Source organism: Schistocerca cancellata, chromosome 1 (assembly GCF_023864275.1).
Source record: "Schistocerca cancellata isolate TAMUIC-IGC-003103 chromosome 1, iqSchCanc2.1, whole genome shotgun sequence".
Taxonomy (NCBI): domain Eukaryota; kingdom Metazoa; phylum Arthropoda; class Insecta; order Orthoptera; family Acrididae; genus Schistocerca; species Schistocerca cancellata.
This window is the reverse complement of record NC_064626.1, coordinates 1,095,133,784-1,095,157,566: the sequence shown is the minus strand read 5'-3', so window position 1 is coordinate 1,095,157,566 and position 23,783 is coordinate 1,095,133,784. Positions and strand designations below refer to the sequence as shown.

Below are 23,783 nucleotides of genomic sequence, written 5' to 3'. Positions count from 1 at the left end.
AGCTGTCAGTTCTCAACCTTATTCTATTAGGCAACCAGTTTCAGTGTTTTATTATGCCATCTTCAGGTCCCTGACTGACATATAGGAATAAATCTCGCTTATGATCGAAACAGGGGCCAGCGATACTGGTGTTAGTAGATATCTACTTGCCACAGTGACCACTTCAAACGTCACCTGCTGATGGCGTAATTAAGTGCCGAAACTGGTTGTCTAATAAAATAAGGTTGAAAATTGACTGCTGAAAGGCATTAAATTTGACATCCTCAATTGAACAGCAGAATCCCCCGACCATTGCTAAAACATGCACATCCAGAGTCATATTATATAGGACTAATGAAGGACATAAGAGTGTAAACAAAGAAGGGCAGTGTGAATGGTCACATACTTGTTTAATTGGTGAGATAGTGTAATGAAAATGTATAAAACTCTATCTAGCTGCCAGGCATCCAAAGAAAGCCTCTGTACCTCTAACAAGGATCTGCTTAAACTCCAACAACAGGCTTTCAAGGCAGGAAATTTGAATGTTCTTCAGCTATCTGAATTCATGGTGTCTGTTCTTTCGGACATGTCTGAAAGAACAGACACTACACAGAATCCACAGTGGGAAAACATAGTATGTAAGTTGAACGTGGAGAGGGGAGAAAGGGAAGGAACTAATGATATCAAGTGCATGGGAACTTTATCCACCCCCCACCCCCTCCCCCCAGCCGACTCACATTCCCACCTAGTGCCATATTTCTACATCCCTGCCCATGTCTTCCATGCTCATTAATATTAGATTCACCCTCTAGGCAGAAGACTAGTTTTTTTGTGTCAGCAAGACAATGGACCCTGTCATAAAGCACAATCTGTGAGGCAATGGTTTGTGGACAATAAGATTACTGAAATGGGTTGGCCTGCCCAGAGTCTGAACCTGAATCCAACAGAACATGTTTGGTATCAGTTAGAATGTGACTTTCACTCTAGATCCCAGGATCCAAAGCCACTACCTTATCTGCTTTTGGCTCTTGAGGAAGAATTGCTCCACAGACAATCAGCACCTCATTGAAAGTGTCCCATACAGAATACAAGCTGTCATAAAGGCAGAAGATGAGAAGGGACATGGTAGATGTGGTAGGTTCAGAGGCAAGTGGCTCTCAGTGACAGTGCTAAATGAGGAGATAGTGGCTTTCATACTGGGAGCCAGAAGTTCATCTCTTCAGTGCCCAGCTGTTTTGCACAAATAAAGTTGCACTGGTGTGATATTCAACTCTCAAAAACAAGAAAAAAATTTAAAGAAACCTCATAAAATGCTTTGTGAAATGATTCATCTAAAGGTAAGAGATAAAATAAATTAGAGAAACATTTGATGTGCCTTTGATTGATGCTTATGTACAGCAAATGAGGTACTGATTGAGAATTTAAAGTTCAACGGCAAACTTAGAATCTTAATGAGTACTACAGGATGTTTGTCTGATGATTTATGTACACAGTGCAGTCTGCTGTTGTGTGGCCTTGACATATTTCTGTCATCTGTGCCTAAACATGTAAAAAGGGTTAACAATTTTTCAGTAGAGGATTCTTCAGATATCCAGAAAGATAGTGTCACACAAGAAATAAGCCTGTCTCACAAGTGCTATCAATATCACAGTTCCTGCTCACTCCTTTTTTTCAATGAAGAAAAGTGAATATAAAAAACAGAATACGTTGGGAACCATAACTTGAACTTCAATTTCTCAGTTGGCATCTTGTTTGCTGCTCTGATACGTGACTTTAAGCATCTTTCATAGCCATGTCAAATGTTTCTCCAATCTATTTTATTTTTTACTTTTAGACAAATCATTTCACAAAACCTTAGACCTGCTTTTTTAATCTCTGTTACACTGCATTTTTTTCCTACCAGTCAGACTAACAATCCTCTGAAATTCTGTGTGACACTTGGATCTCTGGCTGCTACCCATCTATTCACAAAGACCCTCTCCACTTCAGATTCCATTCTTCCTTAACACTCAATGTTCTGGTACTATATGGTCACACAATCCAAGTTCACAAAATAGGAAACCACCTCCGATCCTTTTGCAAAATAATGTTAGTTTCCTTCATCCTTTTTCTGCAACGGATACTGTTGCCATCCAGCAGTTCGGATAACATTTACAACTGCATATGAGGAAGCTGTCTTAGCTAAGTGTTTCTTGCTTGAACAGAAAAACTATCACTTCTCTTCAGCCCTGCCAAACCCTTATAGTCCCTATTAGCTACCTTGCTGACCTGCTTTGCTTCCCATGTTCCATCCCCACACTTCTCTTCCCTACAAATCACATTACTCCTGTACGCCCTCTCCAGACTCCCATCACATTTGTCATCAGATCCTTCAAAAACGTGACCCAAGAGTATGTCTCAGATGTCTCACTTCTAGCTACAGATCCAGATTTAACTATGCTGGACTGGTAGAGGAACTACTTTTCTTTACTCATACCTTCCTGTGGAAACATTCCTTTGCCACTTAATATACTGACCACAGCCGGCCAAAGGTGCACTTAGCATCTTGTCTCAAACAGTTCTAGCTTTCCTCCAATCATGAGCTGCCATCCCTTCCACCCAGCCTCCCAAGAATTTCTCACCACAGCCCATTTTTACTTTCCTTCACCAGATTCATTTCCAGTGAGTGCAACATTGCACTGCAGAACAATCAGCTATCAATGACCTCAAAACCAATCCTGGCTGTTTCATTCATCTTATACACAATGGCTTCTCTACTGTGGGCATGAACCAGCTATGTGGCTGAGGACCTCTGTCAGCATCCTGACACTACTTTTACAATATGCTACCACTATGATCCCAGCACAGAAGTCTAAGATGAGCTCCAGCCCTTACTCAGAATGCAAGGTCTTTCCCAAAAGCTGTTACCTGAAATTATCAATAATCCCTTCCACACCTACCTTTCACTTGCTTTCTAGCCTGTACTACGTAGATTACAAACAACATGACACAGTGGTAAGATACCAAACTTACACATAATAATAATAATAATAAAAGAAAAAAAAAAGCTCAAATTCCTATCCTGCCATACAGATTTATGTTTGCTGTTGTTTCTTTAACTCACTTAAGGCAAAAACCAAGATATCCCCTTTAATTGTGCCTCTCTGCAAATAAATGTGTTGTCTTTATGGTAAGTAGAACTCTTATTGTTGATGATGCTTTTGAAAAATATATGACTGATTTTCTTCCCCAGTCTGAGCTTGTCCATCTTTAATGGCATCATCACTGAAAGATGTTAAACACTAACCTTCCTTTTTTTCTCTTGTATATGCAGGTAATTGATGTGTGTGCATAATCAGTAGATGAAATATGTATATTTTTCAAAGTAGCACTTCAAAAAGGCTGTGAAGCAATCACTGAAATGAAGGATGTCATGTTGGACAGCATGCTCAGCAACAGGGTGGCCCACTTGTTTTTTGGCCACAGTTTGTTGGTAGCAATTCATGTGGACAGACAGCTTGTTGGTTGTCATGCCCACATAGAATGCAGCACAGTGATTGCAGCTTAGCTTGTAGATCACATGACTGGTTTCACAGGTGGCCCTACCTTTGATGAGATACGTGATGATGTTTGTGACCAGACTTGAGTAGGTGGTAGGTGGTGATGGGAGGATGTGTGTGACAGGTCTTGCATCTAGATCTCTTACAGAATATGAGCCATGAGGCAAGGGATTGGGAGCAGGGTTTGTGTAGGGATGGACGAGTATATTGTGTGGGTTCGGTGGGTGGCATAAGACTACTGCGGGAGGGGTGGAGAGAATAGTAGGCAGGACGTTTCTCATTTCAGGGCACGACGAGAGGTATTCAAAACACTGGCAGAGAATGTAATGAATGTAATTCAGTTGCTACAGCCCTAGGTGGTATGGAGTCATGAGGGGAATACTTCTCTGTGACTGGACTGTGGGACTTATGAAGATCTGTTTTTGTACAATGTTAGGAGGATAATTACAGTCTATGAAGGTCTCAGTGAGACCTATGGTATATTTTGAGAGCGATTGCTTGTCACTAACACATCAACTGTGCCTTAACTTTCTAGTCACACACCAACTCCCAAGGTTCTACTGCCTGGCCACAGAGGAGAATTCCCCTCGTGACTCAGTACCACCCAGGACTGGAGCAACTGCCAGGGTTTTGGCTACTTCTTGTTATGCCCAGAAATGAGAAATGTCCTACCCACTATTCTTCCCACCCCTACCGCAGTGGCATTCTGGCATCCACCAAACCTACACAATATCCTCATCCACCCCTACACAACCTCTGCTCCCAATCTCTTGCCTCATGACTCATATTCCGGTAATAGACATAGATGTAAGACCTGTCACATACATCCACCCACCACCACCTACTCCAGTCCAGTCACAAACATCACCAATCCCATCAAAAGCAGGGTTATCTGTGAAACCAGTCATGTGGTCTAAAAGTCAAGCTGTAACCACTGTTCAGCACTCTCCATAGGCATTACAACCAACAAGCTGTCTATCTGCAAGAGTGGCCTCCGACAAACTGTGGCTAAGAAACACCTGGACCACCCTGGACCACCTTTTATGAATTGCGCATGTGGGGATTCTCCCTGCAATATATCCTATGTTCTTCTAACCTCCCTGGCCTCAACTTTTGTTAGACATTGTCCTTAACCATCTAGTTCCTGCACTGTTCCCATTCCAGCACTACTCAGTCCTCTATTGCACCAATGCACCCAGTCTTTTTACTTCTCTATTTTTCCATTACCCCCTCCTCTCCTCTGCCTTCCATCTAATCTCCTGACTGAAGCTATATGCTCTATCCTCTCTCCACCTTGTGCCTGCTCACTCCCACAAGCAGCACTTTACTGTACCCCACCCTTTATCCTGCTATCCTGCCCCCTCCCCACCCCAGCCTCTTCGTTATCTTCACCGCCCAGTTGTCTCTACCACTATGTGCTGTTGCATGCAGTCTGGCTTCAGCTGCCAGAGATTATGGTCATGAGAGTGTGAGTTGCATTTGTGTGAGTGTGTATATATAAAAACAAAGATGATGTGACTTACCAAACAAAAGTGCTGGCAGGTCGATAGACACACAAACAAACACAAACATACACACAAAATTCAAGCTTTTGCAACCAACCGTTGCTTCGTCAGGAAAGAGAGAAGGAGAGGGAAAGACGAAAGGATGTGGGTTTTAAGGGAGAGGGTAAGGAGTCATTCCAATCCCGGGAGCGGAAAGACTTACCTTAGGGGGAAAAAGGACAGGTATACACTCTCGCACACACACATATCCATCCGCACATACACAGACACAAGCAGACATTTGTAAAGGCCTTTATATAAAAAGGCCTTTACAAATGTCTGCTTGTATTTGTGTATGTGCGGATGGATATGTGCTGGCAGGTCAATAGACACACAAACAAACACAAACATACACACAAAATTCAAGCTTTCGCAACCAACCGTTGCTTCATCAGGAAAGATGGAAGGAGAGGGAAAGGCGAAAGGATGTGGGTTTTAAGGGAGAGGGTAAGGAGTCATTCCAATCCCGGGAGCGGAAAGACTTACCTTAGGGGGAAAAAAGGACAGGTATACACTTGCACACACACACACATATCCATCCGCACATACACAGACACAAGTCTAGTACTGCAGTTTTGTGTGACCACCCAGGCATCTTGTTTTTCAGTTCAGAAAAAAAAGGCTTTCATGTGGATTTGGGCAGTGTGGTTTCAGTTATCTGAGACTGCAGATGTGTGTGCAAGTTACGTTTGCATGAGTGTGTGTGTGTGTGTGTGTGTGTGTGTATGTGTCTATTGCTGACAGAGGCCTTAATGGCTGAAAGCTATAATTGTGTGAATCTTTTTGTTGTGCCTATCACGACTCAGCATCTCCACTATATGGTGAGTAGCAACTTTCCTTCTCTAATATTGTTACATCCATCCTGGATTTTCCATTGTTTGCTTTCATTTGGATTTTGACATTTGTCTTGGAGCAAAGAAAATAAGGATGGAAATACCTTTATTTCTTCTTCTGTGCTTCCTATATCAACAAGTATGGTCTACAGTTGTCTTAATTACTTTGGACAGTTGTCAGATGTCCTGACCATAAGAACAGTTGCATCCTTACATAGGATTTCCTCCTCTTCTTCCCAACCAAATACTAGCATTCTTTTCTCAGGAACAGACCCAATGTCAATTTTGAAACAGCTATTACCTTCAGTTAGTTTCAAAATGTTTCTGCTCAGCTGAATCTCTAAACTGGTGCCAGGGTTCTGGGAAATCCTAGACACTTCCCTTTTTACTTTACACAGCACAGCATCAGAGTTGTCATAACCTGGCATTTTTGGACAAAAGCTAAACCTTTATGTTTCAAATCTTGGAATTCCTTTTAAAAAACTGGCACTGTCTTTTCTTCATGGACATTTATTTCCTGCAGTTATGCATTTGTTTCTTAATCTGCACACCTGCTTTTTCAGTTAGGTAAGAATATTGCTGTTCATCCATGATTCTACAATTTGTAATTTTTAACAGCCTTGACACGTATTATGTTCAGACTACATGCACAATCAGTTCATATATTGATCACATTTTCTGTGCATCTGGTAGTGATCACCATCCTTAAGAAGACTTGTCTTGTCCTTCGTTGTTGTAATTATTTCCATTACTCACAGTATGTAGAACCCAAGCAGCTTGGGCCTATGAAATTATATGAAAATGAAGTCTGCAGGCAAGGGCACTGCCTGACTGACAGTGACAACACATCTACTGCAGGTGAACGACTGGTGTAAGTCAACAGTTGGGTATAAGTCAACAGTTGGGGAGGCTGTGGCTGGAAAATGTATGGTGAAGACAGCTTGGTGAAAAGTCCTACAGAACCTCCAAAAGGATCATAAACACCCTCAGAAAACTGTGACAATTAGAATAGCCCTCACACAGGGATAGTGTTACATGGACTTTCCAAGGTTCCAGACAAACCATATTCCTTTGAGGCTCAGTCCACACAGTGATGTCAACACTGTTGCCAAGGATGGCTCATTGCTGCTATATTCCCCTCTCACTCTGCCCTATTCTGTCAATAGTAGCTGTTTGAAAATTTGGTAATTTAAAAATAAAGATTCATTGCACTCAAGTTTAAGATCACTTCTCCCTTTTTTTGGCTTTGTCAACATTTCTTGGTGGAGAAATGAGGAGTTGGGTGTTTTGATTCAATGGTCAAGTATCTTAAATCATAGCAGTTGCACAGAATTTCTCAGTAATTACATTTTGTCATTTTCCTGTTGTTTTAAAGAGGCCCAAAACATCACCACATGACTTCTGATGTGGCAGTTCACACTTTGTCCGTGTTAAAAATCTGACTGACAGGAACAACATTACAGAACAGTCTTCTGTCTGCATTAGAGTATGAAGGCCATTAAAAATCTTTGGGAGTTCCAGGAACAATGTGCTGCATGTCATGGAATCTGCCCTGCAGTCTGGCTAATTTGAGCAAGTTTTGATGACAGTGGCTAATGGTATTAAATACGAGATGAGCTAGCAAGCTTATAACAGCTTTCTTTTATTGTAACATTGTAATTAATGATACTTAACTGTGTAAAGCAAATGATTCTTGATTTTCTGAAATTACTCATTTATAACATGTTTGACAATTTTAGTCTCTATCCACCTTTGCTGACAGGTATTTATTCTGATGGATTTATTTCATCTACAGTGTCATGCTTGGCAAAAAGGCTACAGAATTCAGTCATGGAGTAATGACAATGTCCTCTCTTGGGCAAGAAACGGTTTTCCATCATTGACACGACTGACCAAAGAAACAAGAGGTGAGTGCAATGATATATAAGGCTTCAGGATTCAGATTTATATAACTTTTTTTTTAAAAAAGGAAAACCTAGTTTGTTTATATTGTGCTACATTTTAGCTATGTTATGAAAATGAGGTGGTCAGTATAATTATTGAAATTTCTCTTTGTCTCGTCATTGGAGATGCTTTAGCCTTACTTGATCTCACTCATGACTGCATCCAGAAGCCACAAAATTAGTGATGTGCAGCACATGAGACAAATTACATGGTGTTTGTGTTTTCCTGTTGATTAGCTAGAAAACATTTATCAGCAGACTCGGATCAATTTTTTGCAGTGTTACAGGTACAAAATAATCTTAATTAGGATTGCCAGGATTACTATGGCCCAAAACCAATGCCCTAATGGCATTTAACTACAGTCAGAAAGATTTTATGATCCTACTACTGAGACTGATGACCTCACCGTTTAGTCCCTTTTAATCCCATCAATCCATCATCTAACCATGGGACTGGAAAGTACCCATTGCTAACACTCAACATTCCAACTCAAATTGGTTCTTGGAAACTTTTATAGAAATCCCGACAAGTGCAAACACAAGATGATATTTTATTACTTCATAGAAAAAGAATCACATCAAATCCAAATACTTCATTTTTACATGGAAACAGTTGTAGTATATTGACTTCAATTAGACCTTGCCAAGTCAGATTCTTTCCTTAAACACTATCTACAGTTAATTACTAGCTACAGTAATCTATATAAAACCTTTAGCTGTCATTTGTGTGCAACATACTAAACTGCAACACTTACGTGTAAAATTGGTAATAATTAACCATGTTTCCTTACCCATTCATGGCAAACCATTTGGAAATTCTTTTAAGCTCTGGAAGAATAACTTCATCAATCACTGAAAATCAAAAACTCCTGACTTAAAATACACAATTCTTTCATAAATCATCTCACTTCATAGGGACCTGGGCTTGCCTCCCACACTCAAAAGGACTGCTGAAAAATTCATCAATTTCATGTGAATCAAGTAACTCCAGAAACTGTTTAAACATTCAAACAATGAAAACACCAGGTTGGAATATCAACAATATTAGGAAAAGGATAGCTTGCTACACACTGTAAAGATGACGCGTTGAGTTGCAGACAGACATGATGAAGAGCCTTCATTCACACAAGCAAGCACACCTCATGCAGACACGACTACTACCACAGGCAGCTCCAATTGGAATGCGACTGTCATGTGAATAGCAATCTGAAGTTGGATGGGGAATGGGGAGAGTTAGCAGACTACGGGTCGGGGAGACAAAAGCACAGTCTGGCAGGATGTGCAAGGATTAGAGACTGCCAGGAGCAGTGTTGAGTGTTGGGAGGGTGAGTGGAGGGGATGGGGAGAGAAAAAGGAGATAAAGCAGGAAAGGAGAAAGGACAGGTGGGTACATTGGCAGGGGGAGGCACACAAGCAGGGTTAGGGAATGTAAAGAGGGAGGAAGTGATCTAGGATGAATGGGTGGAAACTGTTGGGTGGAGGATGTGGGGTTAGTAGCTTACCATTGCTTGAGAGGCCAGGATAATTTTGGGAGTGGTGGAGAATGTGTTGTAAAGACATCTCCCATCTACACAGTTAGGGGAAAAGCTGGTGCTGGGGGGCACTCCAGATGGCCAGATGGCCCAGCCTTTGAAATCAAGCATGTTATATTCAGCTGCATGTTGTGACACTGGGTGGTCTACTTTGCTCTTTGCCACAGTTTGGCAGTGGCCATTCATCCTAGTGAACAGCTGGTTAATAATCATACCAATATAAAAATATTGTGCAATTATTGCAGCAGATCTGGTATACTACATGTACTACACGGCTACTTTCATAGTTAGCTCAGCCTTTGATGGAATAAGACAACCTTTGCCAGGTAGTTGGATTGAGCAAGTCTTGCACCTGGGTCTTTCACTTGGATATGGTCCTTGTGCCAAGGTGTTGGGATTATGAGTGGCATAGGGATGGGCTAGGATGTTGTGAAAATTGAGTGGGTGATGAAACACTGCTTTTGGAAGAGTGGGAAGTATCTTGGTAGGGATGCCCCAATTTCAGGGCATGAAAGATAATCAAAGCCCTAATGATGGATGTAGATCAGTTTTCCAGTCTGGGATGGTTTTGGATTATGAAGGGAGCACTCTTCTGTAGCTGGCACTTGGGGGTTTTGGAAGCATTGCAGATGTGTGGGGAAATAGTACGGGAAATCTTTTTGCAAACCAGGTCCAGGTGTAGTGCCTCTCTGTGAATGCCTTGGTGAGACCTCCAGCTTACTGGGAAAGGGGGTTCTTGTGACTGCAGATACATCATCCCTCAGTGGACAGGCTGTTTGGGAGGGATTTTTTTGTGTGGAAGGGATGACAGTTGTCAGAATGTAGGCACAGTTGGTGGGTTTGATGTGGACAGAGGTGTGGATAGTCATCAGAGAAGAGGAGGTCAACATCTAGGGTGGTGGCATGCTGGGTTGAGGAGGACCATGTGAAGTGGATGGGAGAGAAGGTGTTGAGGTTGTGAGGGTATGACGATAGGATGTCTAGGCCTTGAGTCCAGATTGTGAGAATATCATCAATGAACCTGTATCAAATCAGGGGTTTGGGGTTTTGGGAAGCTAGGAAGAATTCTTCTAGATAGTCCATAAACAGATTGGCAAAGGAGGATGCCATATTGGTGTCAATGGATACTGCAGATTTGTTTCTTTAGCTCCCCTTCAAATGATAAATAGTTACATGTTAGGATAAAGTTGGTTAGGTTCCAAAATGGCTCTGAGCACTATGGGACTTAACTTCTGAGGTCATCTGTCCCCTAGAACTTAGAACTACTTAAACCTAACTAATCTAAGGACATCACACACATCCATGCCCGAGCCAGGATTCGAACCTGTGACCGTAGTGGTCGCGTGGTTCCAGACTGTAGCGCCTAGAACCACTCTGCCACTCCAGCTGGCAATGTTGGTTAGGTGAATGGGGAATGAGGTAGTGGGTCTGGAATGTGAAAGACTTTGGGAAAGGTAGTGTTCAATTGCATGAGGGATGTTAGTGTCAAGGAAGTGGTGTCAGCAGTGACCAGTAGGAAAAATCCCTACCATACAGTCTTGTCACACAGTGACAGCACATGTGCAGTGACAAGAACTTTCTTTCCTAGTATGCTGAAGGTCTCACCAAGGACTTCACAGGAAGGCATTATCCCCCTGACCTAGTCCGCCAACAGACTTCCAATGCCATTTCCCCACACACCCCCAATCCTCCCACTACCCCCAAGAGCCAATTACATAAGAGTGCCCCCTTGGTCACCCAGTACCACCCTGAACTGGAACAAGTGAACCACATCCTTCAGCAGGCCCTAAAATAAGGGGTACCCTGCCCCAAATCAACCAACCAACCTAAAATGTGGGACATCCTATCAAAGATCCATCTCACCCCTCCTAAAGTGATGTTCCATCACCTAACCAACCTCCACAATATCCTAGTCCATCCCTATGCCATTGCCTGTCCCATCCCCTTGCCACAGGAAACCCTGTGGAAGATCAAGGTCCAAGGTGGCGTGACTACCAGCGATCTGTCCACCGGGATGAATGGCCATTGCCAAACTGTGGCCAAGAGCAAAGAAGACCACCCTATGGCACATCATCAGCTGAGCACAACATGCTTGATTCCAACGGCTCCTTCACAGCCTGAGCCATCTGTATCTCCACCACCATCTCTTCTGAACTGTGCAAATCAGAATTACATCCTTGCAATGCATTCTCTGCTTCCAAAATTATCCCAACCTATGGTAACGTACTGTCCCCATTCCCTCACTCTGCTTATATGCCTTCTTCTGCCAATGTACCCACCCATCCTTTCCCCTTCTTGTCTCCTCTTCCACTCCTCTCATTTTTTGCTCCCCCTGGCCCACCCAACCTCCCAACACTGCTCCTGGTAGTCGCTAATCCCTGCACACCCAGCCAGACAGTGCTGTTCTCTCCCCCAATCCATACCCTGCTCTCACTACCCATTCCCCATCCCTTTCCAGATTGCTATTTACATGACAGTCGCATTCCAGTTGGAGTTGCCAGTGGTAGCAGTCATGTGTGCATGAGGTGTGCTTGCTTGTGTGAACATGTTTGTGTGTGAAGATGGTCTTGGCTGAAAGCTGTAAGGTGTAACGGCCTTTTTGTTATGCTTGTCTGCAACTCTGTGGGTCATTTTTATGGTAAGTAGCAATCTGTACTTTTCCTAATAGCATTGTATTAATGTTTAGGTATGACTGGCTAATCAACACAAAGAGCAGAAAACAGACATTCTCATTGATTCTTCCCCCACCTCTGCTATTAGTATTCCCATGGAAAATAGTGCTTCCTACCAGGATTTTGTACAATACTGTTACTGTTGCTGGTAAATATGTAATTACCTTGGAGATTCTAACCTATGGCAAGACTGACACAATCAGACCACAACACTGAATTGTGTTGTGAATCTCTCCTACAGCACCAAGCATCAGCTCCAGCCAGCTCTAACTGACAGGGTTGGGGGAAACTTCTCTTGTATTGCTGACAGCCAAGGCCATGTTCTCCAGGTACAACAGTGTATTGAGTAAGATCCAAAATAAATGTGAAATAACTGCTTCATTAAAATCTGACTCAGATAATATCTCCTTTGAGAACTCACCCCTTTAGGCTCAGTGTGCTCTTGCCCAACATATGGAGGAGGACTTACAGGGGGTACAGTGGGGTAAGGACATAAAGACACTGTTAGACTGTTAGACTAGTACAGTCACCATGCCATCTTAACAAAGAGACTTCTTGGTCTTGTCATTTTCCCGCCAGATTGTATGTACTACAAGTTGTTACATAAGATTTATGTTATGTTTTCAGTATACTATGTCATCTGTGCATTTATTCTAAGGTGCAGAAGTGAAGGCACCACAATGGTCAGTGCAGAATTGTAGTTGCTTTAATTTTATTTTTGCAAAAGGCATATGAAATGCTTAACATGCAAATACACTATGTTATTGTGTACTGTAAACTAACATTCATGTGAATGCCATTACTCCACGAGCCACAAACGTGAAATGATGCACTTGTTTTGATAAGACTCCAACTTTCTTGTAGCATAAGAGGAAAATATGGCAAATACCTTTGTGGTCTTTGGCAATTAATATCCTCATTTTTATGTTTGATATCATCAATTATTTGAATTCATCAAATATCTCACTGAAAGGTGAGATACATTTGGTCACAGATATAGTGAAGAAGTCAATGAAAGTAAACCTAAGACAGAAACCAATTTCATGTCAAGTCTCACCAACATTTAGTTTTAACAGATTTTAATCTACTCCAAATCCAAATATTTATAAATCAAAGTTAATTCTGTTATGTAAAGTGCTTTCTCTAATAAATAAAATGAATAGTTCTGCCTATCATACTGTCATTATCTGAAAACGATATGAATTAGGATATTGCTACTCACCACATTGATGAGGCATTGGGCAGCAGACACACACATTTAAAAGTAAACTGGTGGATATTATTGAGCTATTAGTTAAAGTTCTTCAGTAGATGAAGAAATGCCCATACACAGCCTTACACACACATGACAATATCATGTCTGAGCACTGTGACCTCATTGCAGCAAGAAATAATCTCAGCTGGGGTTGGTCTTAGGTAATGAAAAGACATGGGGTAGGGAGGGGGAGATATCAGATTAGGTGTAGTGGAGTTTGCTGCAGTGGTGCCTGTGAGACAATGTAGAGATGGTAGGCACCAACGTATGAGAAAGGGGAATAGAAAGCATGTGTGAGGCCAGAGAGGGTGCAGGAAAGGGGACAGAGGCAGAAGGGGGACAGCTTCAGAGTGACTGCTTCACAGTCCATGCCATTTGTAGCTACTCACTGCATTGGGGCCACAGCACCTTGAGAGAGCAGTGGCTATGTGTGTGTGTGTGTGTGTGTGTGTGTGTGTGTTGGACTGTGAATGCATGAAGGAAGCAGCTGTTGGTTAATGAATCCCACTTCTGTTTGCAAAATGACCCTTGTTACACGTTAATCTTCCAAGAAAGTGGTTGCTGGTACAGTAATAATAATAATGTGGATATTTCTTCATCTGATGAAGGACATCTACCAACAGCTGAATAACATTCAACAGTCTACTTTTACACGTGACTCTCAAATGCTCAACATCTCCACTATGTGATCAGTAACAATCTATCCTACTTCATATTGTTGTTTTTCAATAATGTATTATTATATAATGTATTTGTACAGTTAAATAGATATCAGTATTGTGCTGCCAGAAGGATTAGAAAATGAAAATTAATATTATTGATAAAGTCAAAATTGATCAGCAACATTTGACTCTAGGAAGTAGTCACATTGTATTGCAGCCACATCTTCCTCTATTTTCTGCATGATGCAACCTTCAGCATACAGTTGTCTTGTGCATATCTCTGAATAGTGCACTGGTGGCAAAAATTGAAGCGCTAGCCAGAGGCAGCTGCGCTACCAAGTGTCAGCACCATTCAGGTGCACAAACATTGATCAAGGGTGTGTATACTGCAGAGTTCTTTATCACATATATCTTGTTTGTTTTGTCTTAATGTAACTGCATTACTATGGAAGGAGTAAAATCAGCATACAGTGTATGTTGGAAATTGCAGTATTCTTGTAAAATCTGAAATTGATGCTAAGAACAGTTGACCAGTAAGCCAGACATCCGATACAGAGTATCATGTTCATGACACCACAGAGGAAGACCAGGTGTACCGGTATGAAATGAGAGTTAAGATACAAATGTGTTGATAGGGAACATTTGTCATGAACAAGCCTTAATTTTTTTTGTTTGGTTGGTATGACATCTGTCAAAGATATTTAGTATACATCAAGTCATGGAACAAACATCATATGTTTTCATTGTGTTAACAATGTCGAATTTTGTACCAGAAAGTGATGATTTGTGGAAAGCATTAATTTTTTGTTTTCATTTGAAAAAAAGTGCTGCAGAGTCGCATCGAATGCTTGTCAAGGCATATGGTGATCATGCTCTATCAGAAGCAACATGCAAAAGATGGTTTCAATGGTTCAGAAATAATGATTTTGATGTAAGAAATGAAGAACGTGGAAGACCACCAAAAAAGTTCGTAGACGCCGAATTGCAAGCAATATTGGATGAAGATGATACTTTGAGTCAGAAGCAAATGACAGCAATGCTAAATGTTGCACAACAAACAATTTATGACCGTTTGAAAGCTATGTGAAAGATCCAAAAGTGTGAAAAATGGGTGCCACATGAATTGAATGAAAGACAGATGGAAAACCGAAAAACCATTTGTCAAATTTTGCTTCAAAGACATGAAAGAAAATCAATTTTGCATCAAATTGTTACTCACGATGAAAAATGGATTTATTTTAAGAATCCTAAATGTGAAAAATCATGGGTTAGTCTGGGACAACCATCAACATTGACTGCAAAACCAGATAGATTCGGCAAGAAGACAATGCTCTGTGTTTGGCGGGATCAGAAAGGTGTGGTGTATCATGAGCTTCTAAAACCCAGTGAAACTGTGAATACTAATTGCTACAGACAACAAATGATCAATTTGAACTATGCATTGATCGAAAAAAGACCAGAATCTGCCAGAAGACATGGCGAAGTAATTTTTTTACACGAGAATGTACCTGCACGCAAAGCAAAACTGGTTCAGGATACAATCAAAACACTTGGCTGGGAGCTGCTACACCACCCACCATATTCACCAGACTTGGCCCCATCCGACTGCCATTTGTTTTCATCAATGGGACATGCATTGACTGAGGAACCCTTCGATTCCTACGAAGAAGTCAAAAATTGGGTGTCTGATTGGTTTGCTTCAAAAGGCGAACATTTCAATTGACGTGGTGTCCACAAATTGCCAGAAAGGTGGTAAAAATGTATAGAAAGCAGTGGTCAGTACTTTGAATAAAACGTTTTTACTTTTCAATTCAAAATTAATGTTTCATTTTCACAAAAAGTGCTCATTTGATACCTGTACAACAGCAACATTGAGATTGAACTGTGAATGCATGAAGGAAACAGCTGTTGGTTAATGAATCCCAGTTCTGTTTGCAAAATGACCCTTGTTACACATTAATCTGCCAAGAAAGTGGTTGCTGGTACAGTAATAATAATAATAATGTCATGTGACGAAGACCTCCCGTCAGATAGACCACTTGCCTGGTGCAAGTCTTTCGATTTGACACCACTTTGGCGACTTGCGCATTGATGGGGATGAAATGATGATGATTAGGACAGCACAACACCCAGTCTCTGACCGGAGAAAATCTCTGACCCAGTCGGGAATCGAACCCAGGCCCTTAGGATTGACAGTCTGCCACACTGACCACTTTTTTTTTTTTTTAATCTAATTTGTTCGTTTTCGTTCATTGTATCTGCTCGGGGCGGACGTCACAACACACCCATTTCAGTTCGTCGTTGTTCCATTAACTCAGTTTTTTTTTTTTTTTTTTTTTTTTTATTACAGAGGGCAGCTAACCCTCTGACCGAACATGCTGAGTTACCATGCTGGCTATCCACTCAGCTCCTGAAATCCAGGCAACATTTAGAATTCTACAATATTCACTTCCTTCCAAAATATTTTCTGTACTCTCAATAGACACAGCTTCTGAAATCAGGGCAATATTTAGAATTCTACAAGATTCGTTTCCTTTGTTCCTTAAAAGTAGATTCATCTACTTTTAGTTGCTGTCAGTGTTGTGTGTGGGATAATCAGCAGCCAGATTCTTTATTATATTTGTAGGACTGGTTGGTAGACATGTCATAAGAATAGCTTATCTAATTCCTTACCTATGTACAATATCATGTTAAGGATAGTTTGCTATTCACTGTAAAGATGACACGTTGAGTTGCAGACAGACACAATGAAAAGACCATTATACAGTATATAAGCTTTCGGCCAAAGCCTTCTTCAGAAAAGAGAAATGCACACACATTCATACAAGAAAGCACACACCACACACACACACACACACACACACACACACATACATACCCACACACGACCAATACCTCCAGCCACTCTGGCCAGATAGCAACAGAAAAGTGTTGAATGGGAGCAACAATCCAGAACGAGACTGGGAAGGTGAAGGGACAGCACGGTAAAGATAACATGTTGAATTGCAGACAGGTATGATGAAAAGACTGTTACATATAAGCTTTCAGCCAAAGCCATCTTCAGAAATGAAAAATGCACACACATTGGGACAGGCAAGCAAACCTCACACACATGACCGGTACCTCCAGCCAGACTACAACAGAAACATGTTGAGCAGGAGCAACAAATCTGGAGCAGGATTGGGAAGGAGGAGGGATAAGAGAGAAGGGACAAAGACCGGCAGAGAGCAGTGCACAGTGAGGTTGAGGGGAGCTGAATTGTGAGGAGGTGACGGGACAGAGGGGGTGGAAACAGTTGGGTAGAGGGTATGAAGATAGTAGGTTACCATATGTTGAGCCTGGTATGATTTTGGAAGTAGAGAATGTGTTGTAAGGACATCTCCCATCTCTGCAGTTCAGAAAAGTTGGTGGTGGAGGGGAAGTTCAGATGGCCTGTGTTGTGAAGCCACCATGGAAAGTACGTTATGTACAGTTGCATGTTATGCCATAAGGTGGTCCACTTTGCTCTTGGCCATAGTTTGGTGGTAGCTATTCATCCTTATGGACAGCTGGTTGGTAGTCATACCAATATACAAAGTTGAAGAATGATTGCAGCAGAGCTGGTATATAACATGGCTGCATTGACAGGTGGCCCGACCACCGATGGTGTAACGTAAGTCAGTGACAGGACTGAAATAGGAAGTGTTGCATGGGCAGCTTGAGTGGATCTTGCACCTGGGTTCTCCACAGGGATATGGTACCTGTGGCAAGGGTTTGGGATTAGGGTGGCTTGGAGTGATAGGAAAGAAGTTGTTGAGGATAGGGTGTCCTGGATGAAAGTCCAATTCATGAAGATATTGTCAGTGAAACTGAACAAGACCAGGGGTCTGCGGGTTTTCAGAAGCTAGGAAGGTTTCTTCTAGATGGCCCATAAGCAGATTGGCCTAGAAGGGTGCCTTGAAGGTGCCCATGGCAGTGCTGCAGATTTGTTTCTTTACCTTCCCTTCCAAGTAGAAGCATTTATGTGTTAAGATAAAGTTGGTTAGGTGAACGAGGGATGAGATGGTGGGTTTGGAGTCTGACTGATTTTGGGATAGGTAGTGTTCAGTAGCAGCAAGACCATGGGCATGAGGGATATTAGTATACAGGGAAGTGGCATCAACAGTGACAAGCAGGGATCCAGAAGGTAGAGATGGTGGGGATGGTGGAGAGTCAGTGACAGAACTGGTTGGTAGTTTTTATGTGGAAGTTTACATTACAGGCAGTACGTTGGAATTGTTGGTCAGTGAGGGCCAAAATTCTTTCAGTAGAAGCATAATAACCAGCTGCAATGGGGCATCCTCAAGAGGAGTGTGTGGTGCACTGATGAATAGTAGTATTCTTCTTTCAAATTTCATTTCAACTTTTTGTTCTCTGTTTGAAAGGTGTGGTTCTAACCGCCGGTTTTTCAGTTTTCCCAACATCTTCATTAGCTAAATCTGTCCAGTCTTGTGTAAAACAATTTCTCAAATATTTTTGAAAATATGCTGAGTTGTGCTACTGACCTGTAATTAGCTACAAAATTTTCAAGTCCCTTTTTGAGGAGTGGGTTGCTTTAGGGTAAAGGATGCATTAATTACATAAGTTTGTAAATCTACAATGTATCCACACATTTCTTTACAATTAAATATGGGATGTTGTCACTGCCATTGTAGCACCTATTTTTTAATCTTTTTACAGTTGTGAATAATTCAGTGTTTGAGGGTTTGAGAAGAAACATTGATGCTTTTATTGCTCTCACATGTGTGAGGCATTGAGTATTGGCTCCATGGCACTTCTTCTTTATCAGGTTTCCAGATATTTTTTGGAAATAGTCATTAAAAGCATTTACTATTTTTTCTGGTCTGAAGACAATCCATCATTTGGATTTAGTTTTAAAGTTTTGTTTACAGCATAGTTGTTGTTGTTAGTTTCATTTTTCACAACTTTCCAAATGCCTTTCATTTTATTATTAGATTCTTTATTAATTTCTCACTAATAATTTTTTGTTTGTTGAATTACTTTTTTGTAGACAGCACAGTAATACTTACAGAATGTTCTAAACTTATCATCTACATAATGGTGTTTTATGTAGTTCTTCTGGTAGCGCTTGTTTTGGCTGGAGATTTTTATCCATTTTGTCACCCATGAATTTGTACATTTGTTTCCAATTTTCCATCACTTCAGTGGAAATGCAATATTAAAGTAGCGTAGAAATGTTTTATGTAAAGAATAAAACATTCGGTTGATGCCATTTTTCTCATATATCTCTGTCTAGTTTTCAGTCCTTGAAAGATAATTAAAAAACCTTATATTTTCATCACTGTGGTGCCAACATGCATTTCACTGATTTGTTCCAACTTTACTGTCAGCCATACTTTAACGGTGGTGTAAAGTGGATTAACACAGTGCTATGGATGGCAATGAATATGGCTGGCTCTAAGCTCACTGTACTGGTAGAAAGGTTTTCATGAGGGAGGGCATCACCCTGAACAAGAACAAGGAAAAAAGATTGCTTGAGCTGATTTGTGAGAACATTGGGGATGGATCTTAGGCCATGTATGATCAAATACCTTTTGCCATAGGTAGCAAAATCAGGTTATTTCAAGGATAAAACTGTACAAGTGGCATGTCTAACATCTTCATCAATGTAAAAAACTTACCTTCTTTTTCAAGAAAAAATTTCAATAGTCCAAAAAACGTAGGTATGAGAAGTAAAAAGAAGTGCAGTGAGAGATAAAACTGGAATGTATATATGAGGGAAGATTGGAAAGTAAAACACAATAATTTTACCACCAAAAAGTTTAATAAGTAATGAAAGAATTTAAGAACCTTCAACATCGCAGCGCGTCAGCAATCGTTGGTTAATATATTAAAAAACTAGAAACCCACCTGGATTGCGAAAAAAGCATCTAGTGTTAACCTAGGTTTCGGCGTAGATAACTACACCTTCTTCAGAACAATAAAACCCACAAGTGCCTAAGAAGACCTTTGTCAATGATTAAAAGACCATCATAGCTTGTGGGTTTTATTGTTCTGAAGAAGGTGTAGTTATCTGTGCCGAAACCTAGGTTAATACTAGGTACTTTTTTCGCAATCGAGGCAGGTTTCTAGTTTTTTAATGTAATGAAAGAACTTACCATATTTTACCTATGTGGGTATTAAGTGGCGTAGAATCACAAAAAACACACTTTTGCAGCCAAAAGAACATTTATTTTCCTACTGAACAAGCGAATGCAAGAGAAGTTGTCAAACACGGTGCATTGTGAGACATAGACGAAGTGAAGTAAAAGTAAAGTCAAGATATGGCACTTCACACCAGAAGTACCACAGAGCCCCCCCCCCCACCCCCACCCCCACCCTACCCCTCCCTGGCAGTGTGGAGCATGGGGCAAAGCTAACTCATGTCGACACATAATCCTTGTACCAACGTGGCAGTTGGAGGCGGCGTCCAACGCGTGAAGTGGGCACCTAGGAAGCTGAGTCAGACAGATGCGCAGGTGGTGGGGAGTTGTTGGAGGCAGCATCAGCAGCATCAGTAAGCAAGGTACCGGTGAAGGCTGACCAGCCAGGGGCGGTGGAATGTGGCTTGGAGATGGACCGTGCAGGTTTTAATTGGTGCACTGAAACCGTAGTCAGTCATCCATTGAGAAGTATCACAAAGGTATTAACTTCACACTGCTCACACTGGTGAGTGAAAAGCGAGGACTCGAATCGTCATTCCTGGTCCATAGTACGTGAAAGGGGGCAGCCAAATCTCACCACCCACACTGACAAGAAAGCACAAGCTATAGTCTCTGCAGTGATGTCAACCAGAGGAACCATTTCAACCCAACAGGTTACACAGTCAATCATGGACAAAATGCATTTGTACCCCTCAGAAGGGGGAAGAGTACCAACAACATCAATGTGCACATGCCACAGGTGGGTATTGGGTACGTTGAACTGTCCTGAAGTTGGTCGTGCATGACTGCCCGCTTTAATACATTGACAAGGAACACAATTGCGTGTCCAGGAGCGGCAATCATGCCGCATGCCTAGTCAGGTGAAACATTCAGTCAGTAGTCTTGTCGTTGCCCACGTCCGTGGGTGGGCCAGATTGTGTAAAGCGGCAAAGATCCTGTGCCGAAGGGTGGATGGCACCAAGGGGTGAGGGGAGCCAGTAGATACATCACAGAGGACAGGGATCAATGACCCCTGCAGGGTGCAGAGTAAGAGGTTTGATGGTGACTGCAGACTCGTCGTCCGAAACCAGTCGCTGTGTCCACGTCCTCAGTCTGAAGTCATGCCAGTTCACCTAAGTTCAAGAGTGCAGAGATCACCGAGATACAAGACAGATAGTGAGCTACAACATTTTCCGCACTGCAGATGTAACAAGCATCCTAAGAATGTTGGCAAACGAAGTCCATGTGTCAGAAGCAGCACAATGGTAGATCCTTCACTGGGTTGCATATTGCTTCAACTAGGGATTTATGGTCAGAGTAGATAGTCAAATAATGCCTCTCTTTGTTGATCCAGATGTGTTTGACTGTCTCATAAACCACGAGAAGCTCACAGTCGAAGGCTGACCATTTACACTGACTCCTGATTAGTTTTTTCGAAAAGAAATGGAGCAGCTGTGTGGAATCTGCAGAGTGCTGTTTCAAGACAGTGCCCACAGCTGACTTGCCAGTGTCGGTAGTGATAGAAATACAGGCCTTGGGGTTGGTGTGAGTGACAGTGACTGATTTCACAGTGACCGATTTCAAACTGTCATATGCATCGAGCATGGGCTGAGTCTAGTCCAACTTTCACTTCCTTATGGTATTTTTACTGGAGAGGTTGTCGGTGAGAGACGACTGGACAGAGGCAGCCCAGGGGATATGGCATCAATAAAAGTTTACCATACCCAGAAAGTGCCGTAGTTGTGCATAATCCTCAGAAAGAGGCAGTGTGAGAATGGTTTCTATATGAGAATCCATACGGCCAAGGAATGTAACTGATGCTGAGTAGAGTTGGGATCTGTCTTTATTGATAACCACACCATTGGCTGCGAGAGCCATACACACTGCGTCAAGATGAAATTTGTGTTCCTCAGCAGACAAGGAAAATATAAGTATATCATCCAAATAAGCAAAAGCAAAAGACAGAGGTAGAAAAATTGAATCAATTAAACGTTGCTTCATCTGTGCAGCATTTTTCAAGCTGTAAGGCATGTAACAGTATTCAAATAGACCGAAGGGTGTAACGATGGGCTTCTTCAGAATATCAGCTGGGTGCATGGTAATTTAGTGGTATGCCTTCGAACAGTCGAAGACAGATGAAGAACTTTGAGCCATGCAATAACTGGATAAAATCCTGGATATGAGGGATGAGATAGTTATCAATTATTGTCCTAACATTAAAGGATATATAGTCCCTGCACATGTATAGCGATCTGTCCTTTTTAGGCACAAGGTGGATAGGTGAAGACCAGTTGCTGTCCGATGGTCGGAGCATGCCCGAAGCCAATAAATCCTGAACAATTTCTTTCACTCATAGCAATTTGCAAGCGTTAAAACGTCGAGCTTTATGACATGTGGGTGGGCCATCCATGGTGGGTATTCTGTGATGAGTGCCATTGCTGATTGCCGAAACCCATCAAGCAGCGGGGGCGGGAGGGGGGGCCCAGGTGATGGTGGTTCACTGGCCTTGCCACACTGGAATGGTGTGGGTCATGCGTTGGCGGTGGACAATGGCTGAGGTAGTGGTGCAGCAGCCACACAAAGCGAGTTATCCTGCAGAGCAGGAACATGCACATCCTGTAGATTCAACTGCGACAGCATGGAAGAGGCAGCAGAGGAAGGTAAACTTGACCTAGGAGTGATGCCGAATGTCGATGCAGTAGAAGCGGCTGATGAATCTGAAAGAATGGGCTCTGCAGAGAGGCTGCAAATAGTATTCCAGGCGTGAACCAATTCAGCTGAGGTGGCAGCAATCCATGTGCGTAACTCCTCGTTATGTGTGTGGAGCCCATTGATCTGCATGCAGATGGCTGCCAAGTCAGAGAGGCATGCAGTAGTATCTTCAAGCAGAGATGCACAAGTGGAAACATAGCCAAGAAGGTAGAGAGTGGACTTGTGCGGAACTCGTTCAAGCACGGAACGGTAGAACCACATGCGCGGTGGAGCTTTGCAACATGCAGGTCTGGCAAAATTTCGTAGTGCTGTAGAAAGTCCAACCTGATCACAGGTTCATCCACATCTGCAACGTGGAAGGACCAAGGAAAGATCATGACCAGTGACAGGCGAAGCGACATCTCGACGGAGCCAAGGACTGCAATAGGAGAGTGATTTGCCATTATCAAAGTGAGGTTAGCAGGAGAAAGCTTGTTGCCCACTAACTTGGCCGGGATAATGCTGACATCCACACCTGTGTCCACAAGAAAGGGCTTGCTGACAGGTCCATGATGTAGAGGCATCACGCTGCTAGAGCAGGTGGTGTGGCGTCGGAAGGCAGGCACTGTTGACGATCATGGTGGGACATGGCACCTAAATGCGCCCATCAGAGTCGTTTGGATATGCACAGAGCATGTGGCAGTGGCGAGCAGTGTCCCAGTAGGTTGCATGGTACCAGCATAGCAGATAAACTAGCGAGGTGGTGTGGAGAGGGCAGGGGACATAGCTGACTGCGTTGTTGCCTGACACCGCTCGGGCTGCTGCTCGGGCAAAGTCGGCTGCTGTCAGGACATTGTAGGCAGAACCTCCTGTAGGCCACCAGGAGGCAGCTCCTGGCCGGCTGCTAAGCTTCTGAGGCATGCACACTGTTCTCTACCAGCAGGGCATGGAACTGAAGGTGCAGGCGAGCCA

The 23,783-nt window shown here is 42.4% G+C and overlaps 1 protein-coding gene across 1 annotated transcript in view; it reads left to right on the top strand.

The window, feature by feature from the left end:
* The window catches only part of LOC126129951 (uncharacterized), a 146,016-nt gene that overhangs the window by 19,984 nt on the left and 102,249 nt on the right, over positions 1 to 23,783 (top strand). Inside the window, exon 5 of the mRNA XM_049915162.1 lies at positions 7,658 to 7,802. Coding sequence (XP_049771119.1) covers positions 7,658 to 7,802 — 145 coding nt within the window. The remainder of the gene's footprint in view (positions 1 to 7,657; positions 7,803 to 23,783) is intronic.